Consider the following 9,980-nt stretch of genomic DNA (forward strand, 5'->3'; position numbering starts at 1 on the left):
GGAGAGAACCCGCTCCCCCAAGCTATCCCTTGACTGCCACAGATGCATGCACACGAACCCCCATGCAATAAATATGTTTTAAGGCCATTTTTTCTTTATGATTTTTTTAGTAGAGGGGTATATGTTACTCCCCAAAACAGATAGTCAAAAAGATAAGTTCAAATTCTAGTTCTTGATATTGCCACCCATTGTAGAAACATATTTTATATTTTCCTACAACTAAGCCTCTTTAAAAAAAAAAAAAACAGCTCAGTTCTCAAATTCTCGGGTGAGCTGGAAAGGACTTGGTGTTTGGGAGCATAATTGTAACTGTTTGTCTTTAACTCTGGGTGTTTTACCTTGTCACTCAAACCTTTTCTGTCCCCCACTGCTCTGCACCCCGGCATACTGACCCTGTTTCTGCTCTTTCCTCTCATGTGTTTGGTATTTCAGATGCATTGTTAAGATTACGGGAGAAATGGTGTTGTCCTTCCCCGCTGGCATCACCAGACACTTTGCCAACAACCCATCCCCAGCTGCTCTGACTTTTCGGGTGATAAATTCCAGCAGGTTAGAGCACGTCCTGCCGAACCCCCAACTTCTCTGCTGGTAAATATGATTCTGCATACTGTCTTAAAGAAGTGATTGCCTTGGCACCCTGTGAGCAGATAAGGAGTACTCCCTTGCAAGAACAGCACTATGGCTGACTCACCACAATGCAGATGTGCACATAGATTCAACACCCAGACACCGGGAGTGTGTGTTAGCTTTCCAGTTTTGTGTGTTTGATGCTGTGTGAAGGGGTAGCTGCATATGATGCATTTGTGTGCTTTAGTGGCCAACTTCTAAAGAGGTTAAAGAGGCATTTAAGGAAACTCCATATTGCTGACAATGTACACGTGCCTGTTTCACTTGTTACTAAAAGCAGTTGATAAGAACAGTAGGTGATGGACCTAATAATAGAAAAACTTCTTATTGTAGGAACACTCTTTTAAAGAAACTAATATTGCAACTATGGGCTATTCTCCCATGTAAATTTGAAAACCTTTCCTGTGAAACATATGATTTTACTATAATGGTCATTATTGACATATGTCACACTACGGACGGTCATGTGGATTTGTTCCTGTAAATGCACACTTTCTTATTTCAAGCCTGAAATGATGTCTTTATTAGGATGTGCATGTGTGTACTGGTTTGTGGTGGGTGTGACAAAAGGGGTCATTCTTGACAGCTTTCTCTCCATCATAAAGTGTGATGTGCTACCTAGAAGTCTCTTCAGTGCCCAGACTCTTCCTCTGCAGCATCTCTCCTTGAGTTAGTACCAATATCACATCCCCAGACTGTGGCAGTAGCAATTGCTTCCTTCCCTAACTCCAATCTGGCCCTGATCCAATACATTTTTACAGCCAAGGCCTTTATGGGAGTGCTCTTTGCTCACAGCTGACCAGTGGCTTCACATGATACATGTTCTAGAATCTCAACCTGTACCATTGACTTTGATCATCTACTCAGATCTGTGTGTCTGTTCTCCTCATTGGTCTACCTACCAAAAATGAGTGAAGTCCTGCCCCACACACACATCAAGGCTTGGTGTATCAACTTCCCCATCTTCTAACATACCACCCTCCCCTTCTTCCTATGGCTTCCACTTCCTCTCAGCTCCTCCGCCTCCCCTGTCCATCCTCTGCCCTCTCCAGCCATCGAGAGTAATCCCTTTAGTAAATTATGTCCATCCCCAAAAGTAAATAATGTCCCTTTGCCATTCTCCTGGAAAGTCCCCATCCTTTTCATTAAAAAATTCCTGTCTGTTTGTTCATTCACCATCCTGTCCCCATGAGATAGCAGCATCCAGAGGGCATGGAACCCAGCTGGTCCTTCGTCATGGATGAAGAAGCAGCTGCATGCAGTGTAGAGCAAGCAAGTGGCCATTAGACAGGCTGCTGAACACCGGCTGTCAGGGATACTAAGCTTTTTAGAGAGCCAAGACTCAACTTTCCTACTGGAAGTAACTGTGACCACCACCCTAAACTCCAAGGCTGTCTCGTTTGTGAATTGAGTTTTTTATTTAGATGTTCTTGGACGAACTCCTGAGTGCTGACAAAGAGAATGGTGGTGTTAGCTACATCCTTCTCAGTTAGCGAAGCCAAATCTTTACATTTTTGTTTTGTTTTGGTTATGCTTGTTTGGTTTTGTTTTCATCTCGGGATAAACTCTCACAGTGTACCTGAGGCTGCCCTCAGATTTGTGATCCTCTTGCCTCAACCTACTCAAAGTTAGGATTACAAGTGTGTACCTCCAAGTCTTTTAACTGGTTCATTTCTGAAAATTGCTATAAGTTAAGCCAGTTCAATGGAAAATCAATTTACTCCCCCCTTAATTGCATTGGCTGATGAGTTTAGGTTGAACTAAGATTATGTAGGGAGAGCTATTGAGTGTGGATGAGGAAATAGTTATTGCTTCAAAGGACCCAGTTGTCATTCTGCTGGGTTAATAGACAGAAGCTCACAGGAGTGTCTGGCAGCAGAGCAGAGCCTTCTTGTGGGAACTGGGCGGCCTATGGGACACCACACCAAACTGCACTATGCTAACACCACCCAGGGGATGCTCTTGTGTTCGGATTGTCAAAGGCGATGGAGAAATCAGAGGCCATCTGCTAAGACATCTCTTGTGCAGATGATGGTGTTGATGAGATGCTGCTCAATCATTGATTTTTTTTTTTTTGATCTTAACAGTGATAATACACAAAATGATGCCAATACCAAGGAATTCTGGGTAAACATGCCAAACTTGATGACTCATCTAAAGAAAGTCTCTGAACAAAAACCCCAGGCTACATATTATAATGTGGACATGCTCAAATACCAGGTAATCCTCTCACATGGTCAGGGTGATCATGTTTCATACTACCAAGTTCCATTCCAAAGTGCCTACTATTGCATAAAAGGAACTTTTCTTTTAATATTATTGAAATGCTGTGGTTATAAGAAAAAAAACAACTGAAGACTTAAAGAACCATGTGGGGACTAGTGAGAAGAATATTAATCATGTACCCATAAGTACAAAGCGAGGTGTTTTATTTTTAAATTATAGAAACATGCCCCCAAAAAATGAAGTTTAAAACACATATGCACATTTAATTAAGATTCTAAGTGTTGGGGCTGTAAAAATATGTCAGAGGTTAAAAGCTGTTGAAAGCACTTACTGCTCTTGCAGAAAACATGACTTCAGTTCCCAGCCCCCACACTGTGGCTCACAACTCCATGACTCCAGTTCCAGGGATTCTGAGGCCATCTTCTGTCCTCTGCTGGCTCCTACATGCATGTGGTGTGCATAAATTCACACACGTGCAAACAATAAATAAATCTATATTTTTTAAATATTATAGATTATTAGTAAGTTAGATCAACATAATCATGGTAAGATCACAAGTGTTCTAATCCTTTTAATTTTAAGTGATTGGGTATAAATAACCTGGACTTTTTTTCTAGTATGATAGCCTCATGAAATAGTTGTAATAAAACTTTTGCTAAGAAGTAATTCAATGATTAATCTAATGAAACTTTTGAACCTGGCTCATTCTTGTTCTAAGTCCCTCATTATTGGCTCTAACCAGACTGCAGACAATGTAGTTCTTCCAAGCAGAGGGTCTGGATTCGGGTCCTTATGTTGACAAATCTCAAAGGAAGAAGGACGGTGCCCAGTGTTGTCTGCCTCCCTGGTTTGTTGTGAAGAGCAAATATGACATAAATGACACTCCTCCTGTGTGAAGGACTCACTTCCTTGCTCTACACTAGACATCATGCTGTTTCTCTTCTAATCTTCCTGACAACCTATGAGCCACATTGTTATAATTCCTATTTGGCAGACGAGAAAGTAACTGAGACTAAGTGGGTTTAGCGACTTCTCCAAAATCAATCAGCTTGTTAAGTGGCGGAACCAGAATTCACACCCAAGCGTGTCTGGTCTCATGGCCTCGGCTTCTATCCCACATGCTACTTCACCCCCCTAAGTACAGAAAACGCACTGTGGCCTCTCAAGTGCGGTAGGGATTTCCACAGCTGATCTTGTGTATCTAACTGTAACCTCGATAGTCACCCCAAGGACACAGCACTCCCACCTGGCACCTGAACACTCCAGTGCACCCCAGAATCCTGTTTGTGAAGAGCACAAACAGTAGCACAACTTTTGGGTTTGTAAGCCCGGTCCCGTGGGAGCCAATCACAGCCTCTGGTTTGGTTTTAGATTAGCAGTGGAGACGTAACACCTTTTCTCTCCTGTCCTTTGGCAAGGTGTCTGCCCAGGGCATTCAGTCCACACCTCTGAACTTAGCAGTGAACTGGCGATGTGAGCCTGCGAGCACCGACCTGCGAATAGATTATAAGTACAACACGGATGCCATGACCACCGCAGTGGCCCTTAACAACGTGCAGTTCCTGGTCCCCATAGACGGAGGAGTGACCAAGCTCCAGGCTGTGCTTCCTCCAGCAGTCTGGTAAATAAATAAATAAATAAATAATAAAAGCTTCCCCCTCCCCTGCCCCCTAAAATGGCTTCTTCAGTAAAGGGACTGAAGAGTTTTAGCACCAGGGTTTACTGTGGGAAGAAACCTCAGCAAGCCTGCCGGAGTCGGGGAGGAGATCAGTTTTTCCACTAGTAACAGCAAAATAAAGAATACATCTTTAAAAATTGATGTTGAGCTGGCTTCAATGGACATTACCTAAACTAAACGATTAACAAATACTTCTTCACATCTATTTTCTGGGTAGATGTGTTCTAGACACTGTATCCCCCTCTGTGTATCTCACACTGCTGTGGCTGGTTAGAATAAGGAAAAGGAAGAGACTTTATGTATGTAGGGTACATATGTAGTCAGGCAGAGCTAAACGCTTTGAGACCCATTTTGTTTTAATTAGCACTATCTGGAAATGTGGCATCTATTAAACAAATCCTCGGTATGTGAAAAAGCCCTTTGCTTTATTTTTAGGAATGCTGAACAACAAAGAATATTATGGAAAATTCCTGATATCTCCCAGAAGTCAGAAAATGGAGGTAATGTAATCACAGGTTTAAATATGAGATAACCTACAGGTATCAGCCAACTATGAACCCAAATCCATGTAGCCCTAGAAAGAGGCAGAATGTCTGTTTGGTTATTAACGTCCATAAAAGCAAGTAGCTTTTAGTGAACCTTCCTCTTTGATTTCCCACCAAGATCTCACCTTACATAGACTGTCCTTGTGGCAGAGAAGAGCCCTTCAGGAAGCATGTGTCCATCCTGTGTCAGAGCCCATATAGATGTCTTTTTTCCTCTACTGCTTCTCATAGGTTGAAAAGGATGTAGGCATGCTGCAAATGTTAAAGTACCATTCTATTGTTTTTCAATAGACTGTGTTTCAACCAGTCACTCATATTACTCAAGGGTGCTTTTACTCACCATCATTTTGTAACTGAAGAATACACTGCTTTCTAGGCTGTCCAGTTTTGCACAGTTAATCTCAAATGCCATTTCAAGGTTATGTGCAAAGTGATGCTGCCAACTGCCATCTTGCAATAATGCTCTTCTTTTGAAGGCGTAGGCTCCCTGCTGGCAAGATTTCAGTTATCCGAAGGCCCAAGCAAACCTTCCCCGTTGGTTGTGCAGTTCACCAGCGAAGGAAGCACACTCTCCGGCTGTGACATTGAGCTGGTTGGAGCAGGGTACCGGTTTTCACTCATCAAGAAGAGGTTTGCTGCAGGTGAGTGGGTAGCTTCCGTTTCATTGGCGGAGGTGAGGTTGCTACCCCTCCTCAGGCAGGAAGCAAGTGTGGTTTCTCATCTTCTGCTTCCTTGTTCCTATCCTCACATCCCATTAGAAAGCAAACGGTTGTCTGAACAAAGTACACATGAACTGGCAACCCCCGTGGGAAGGCTCTGGCTGTGTATTCTGGGCCTGTCTCTTGTGTTGGGCTGAGCCGTCATCCCCACATGGCTCATCTGTATATTGGAGTCAGTGGGATGCATCCTGCTGCTGTGTTGCCAAACAAGATTGATACACTTGGGTTGGACTTTCTCTCCTACCTGAAAATGTATTTAAAAAAATAAAATAAAATAAACAGGAGAAAGAACATAAAAATGTGTGACATGCCTAAGGCATAGCAGCATTAGCTTCCTTGGAAGGCTTTTGTTCAACAACTGGGCTTCCTGAATTGTAGAATTGTCAGGCTCCCAGAAGTCCAGTTAGAGGTGGAAAGAGAGAACCAACTTGGAACAGCTGTCCTCTGACCTCCACATGCTACTTCACTCCTTCTCTCTCTCTCTCTCTCTCTCTCTCTCTCTCTCTCTCTCTCTCTCTCTCTCTCTCTCTCTCTCACACACACACACACACACACACACACACACATCATGTATACATAGACAATGATATATTTAAAAAACAAGAATATATGTAGTTTTGAGTCGGTGAGATGGATCAGTGGATAAAGGTACTTGTCGCCAAGCCTGATGACCTGAATTTGACTCCTTGGAACCAGATGATGGAAGAAGCAAACAACTCCTACAAGTTGTCTCTAACTCCCACACACCTGCCAAGGTTCAGATACTCACATATGTACTCTCGCTCTCTGAGAGAGAGAGAGAGAGAGAGAGAGAGAGAGAGAGAGAGAGAGAGAGAGAGAGAGAGAGAAGAAAAAGAGGAAGAGAAAGGGGAAGGGGAAGAGGAAGAGGAAGAGGAAGGAAATATCTATATAAACTGTTTGCCCAAGAATTTAGTGTGGCACAAACAACAGCTTTTCTGGAGAGCCAGGGCCTTCCTGATGATTGCCCTTGTCAGTGGCTTACTGGGGTAAACCCAGAGCCTTACACATAAGCAAGCATGTCACCACCTCCCCCTTCCTCTTACCCTGAGTCCTGGTTTCTACACCTGCTGTTCTGATGTAATTATTAATTATATCCCTTTCACTCTCAAATGCACTAAGTCAGAAATAAATATGGACAGCTTCCCATATTCAGGGACAAATCCCTGACCCACCTAGGCAGGATCCAGAAGGCTCTGCAAACTGTTTGTCTACAGAAGGAGAAGTGGTGACCATGGATGTGGGGAACTTAGAAACCTGAAAACCTCACCACTTCATAGGAATATAGCACTCCAAACACACAGTGTTTGGTTCCAAGGGGTAGTGCAAGATAAACAGGTCATCATACCATTGAGCTTATGGGTAATGCTTTGATCTGTGGTTTTTTTTTTTTGCAGGGAAATACTTGGCAGATAACTAATAAAATCTCATGCAAGGATTTGGAAGATCCATGTCCTGAAGAACTGTTGTATGAGGGACGGGTTTTCATCTGGTTTGATGAAAACAAACCAATATCTATAGTTGGGGTCTACCAACTGGAAGGTCCTGGCTTCCAGCAGGGATTTCCCCTCACAGTACTATGATGATCAGTTCTACAGTATTTACTTCTAGGTGTAATATTGTTAATGGTTTTCAAATGTAATTATTGTATTTGTAAACTGTTCCTTCATTCCAGTAAGGCACTTAGACACTTGAGTTTTAGTATTTTTCATTCCTGAAACGGATGTAATTTAAATTGTGGTATGTAAATTTAATAGTAGTACTGTTGAATGGCACAATGCTTACAGAGATAGAGTGCATTTTGTCAATATATAAAGTTTAAATATAATGTTGATAGTTATCATAAAGGGGGTGCCGCACATCAAGAACCTTAAATGGAACCAGAAGAAGAAAAAAAAAACTTACTTTTCTTCACTCCTGACTATGTTTTCCTCTAGTGCTAAAGGAAACTTCTAGCTTCAGTTTAGTGGGTTAAATTCAGAAACTATTTCAGGAAAAAAAATTCTAAAGTTACTGCATATTCAAAGAGAAGCATTAATTACCACTTTTTAAAAAGCTTTTTTTTCAAACTGCAAATTTCATAAAAATGCAAACTGTGTAAACAGGGCCTCTTATTTTTATAACTTGTGTAAAAAGGGAAAAGCAATTCATATTTAAAGTTTAAGTAGATTAAATTATATCCAGGAGTGCGGAGGATGTTGAAATTTCACCTGCCCCATGCCCATCTCTGCAGTTTAGGAAATGTGGAGATTGCTAAATCATCAGATCAAAGCCAACATGATTTTTAAAGTTTCAAGATTTTCTGTAGTTAAGCCAGTTAACACTTTTGCACAAATTGCTCAGATCAGAGGGGCCTGTCTCATCTAGCAGCCAGGAGTACCCCGTTTTTTTTCTTTACTAACAAGAATCAAAACACTGAGAGTAAGGACCTTAGAGGAAAAATAAAATAGTTCCCTGTTTCAATCCAAAAGGAGAATTTTAAACTTATCATTTACATCTTTGGGGAAGGAAAAAAGAAGCTTTATAAATGAAATTCTATCGACCTTGTTGTTCTATGTATATTTTTTGAATGATTTTAAGATTCATTGCATAAAACTATGAATCTTTACTGTTCTTGGGGAATGGAAAGCAGAGTCAGAGCTGTGGCCTTGAAGCTCAGTAAATGCCGCAATTCTGGGGTGAGGGCGGGGACAGGGGTGTGCCCCCACAGGACGGGAATCGAAACATTGTCATCTGAGGTCTAAAGATTAAGTCTTCCAGGAAGCCACACATTATTTTCAACAGAGAACAGCTCCTGTCCCAGTCTCTCCTATTAAAGAACTCCGATTGAAGTGGGGTGTGTAGTGTCCGCTGCTGAATTTCATTTTGTATTCACTCATATTTGACAAAGATCTTCGGCTCCTTTTAATTCCAGAATCAAATTAAATTTTTTTAAGTCTTACTTCAACAATGAGATTTCAATTGGCAGCTCTTTCTGGCAAGCTTTGTAGATTAATCTATGTTCTCTTCAATCAATGCTTGCTACCAAAAGAATGTCCAAGATGATCCGTTCTACCTGGGAATAATTCATACTATTTAAAACAGGCTCTTGCCTAGTTCCCCAAAGCAGCCTAGCTTTGAAGGTTCTTTTGAACAAACTAATTTGTTCACAGTAAGTTTGGTTTTGAAACCAAAATAGAGAAATAAAATGTAAAACTTAAGTCTAATGGAACATGGGGAAATGAAAACTTAAGCCAATGAAGAGTAAGAAGCAGAAAAACAAAATTTATCTAGAATGTGATTATAAAATGTTTTTAAGTAGTCAATTCATGGAAAAAATATTGAATATTAACACAAAAGCATATTAAAAATGTGTAAATATTACTGTTTCTCACGTCTTTCTCTTTATATCTTATTTTATATAGCTTTAGAATGAATTGGTCATTAAATACACGGTGTTTCTTTCCAAAGAACAATTTTATTATTGATATTGTAAAAATGTAATTAAAGATAGAGATTTGATTAGTCTCTAACAGTATTCAAATGTTTCCAGGAATCAAATTCAGAACTATGAAGAAATCCTGTAATCCCTTAATTGACTTTTGTGAAATGAAATGGCAGTTGGCAATCTCAAAATTAAGACTCAATAGTGAGAGCTTCCATGGGGAATGCGTGGTTCCTTCTGGTTCAGAAACTGGGTCAAATAGCATATGCCCGTATCAGGGACGGAGATGCTGGTGTTCTGTTTGGTTTTAATCCTGTAGGCTTTCATCTCCTGTTAGAGCTGCATCTGCAGCACTGTGGGATAAGAACTCATGTCCTGAGATGTGATCCTAATCAAGGCAAGGTTTCGGTTATCAGTGTTTGTCAAGTAAGGTTCCCTTTTGTCCAAACAAAATGGGTTAGCGCACAGCCAGATGGTTTGCAGGACAGTGAGCCAAATTAAAACAAAGTTCTGGTTAGCCAGAGAGCTGTTTCCTAAACACTCTGATCTTTAAAGCTGATAGAAAGTGTAAATGTTTTATTTTGGCAACATGGAAAGTATGTTTTTCTCTTCAAATAAATCCCATATTTTTTATGAAATTTAAAAAAAATAAATTCTTGTTTAAATTAGTCTGAATTTTATCATAATTGGACCTTGCAATTACTAATTTAAAACTATGTGATGCACCTACCGCTAAAATGATA

General features: G+C 40.8%; 1 protein-coding gene across 31 annotated transcripts in view; it reads left to right on the forward strand.

The window, feature by feature from the left end:
* Sgip1 (SH3GL interacting endocytic adaptor 1) overlaps positions 1 to 9,173 on the forward strand; it is a 199,285-nt gene extending 190,112 nt beyond the window's left edge. For all 31 annotated transcript variants that reach the window (XM_076564600.1, XM_076564588.1, XM_076564591.1 and 28 more), the window contains 6 exons: positions 433 to 588; positions 2,715 to 2,847; positions 4,272 to 4,474; positions 4,967 to 5,031; positions 5,553 to 5,717; positions 7,211 to 9,173. In XM_076564600.1, the coding sequence (XP_076420715.1) occupies positions 433 to 588; positions 2,715 to 2,847; positions 4,272 to 4,474; positions 4,967 to 5,031; positions 5,553 to 5,717; positions 7,211 to 7,233 (745 nt within the window). In that variant the 3' untranslated portion in view covers positions 7,234 to 9,173. The remainder of the gene's footprint in view (positions 1 to 432; positions 589 to 2,714; positions 2,848 to 4,271; positions 4,475 to 4,966; positions 5,032 to 5,552; positions 5,718 to 7,210) is intronic.
* The last annotated feature ends 807 nt before the right edge of the window (positions 9,174 to 9,980 follow it).

Source organism: Peromyscus maniculatus, chromosome 2 (assembly GCF_049852395.1).
Source record: "Peromyscus maniculatus bairdii isolate BWxNUB_F1_BW_parent chromosome 2, HU_Pman_BW_mat_3.1, whole genome shotgun sequence".
NCBI classification, from domain to species: Eukaryota; Metazoa; Chordata; class Mammalia; order Rodentia; family Cricetidae; genus Peromyscus; species Peromyscus maniculatus.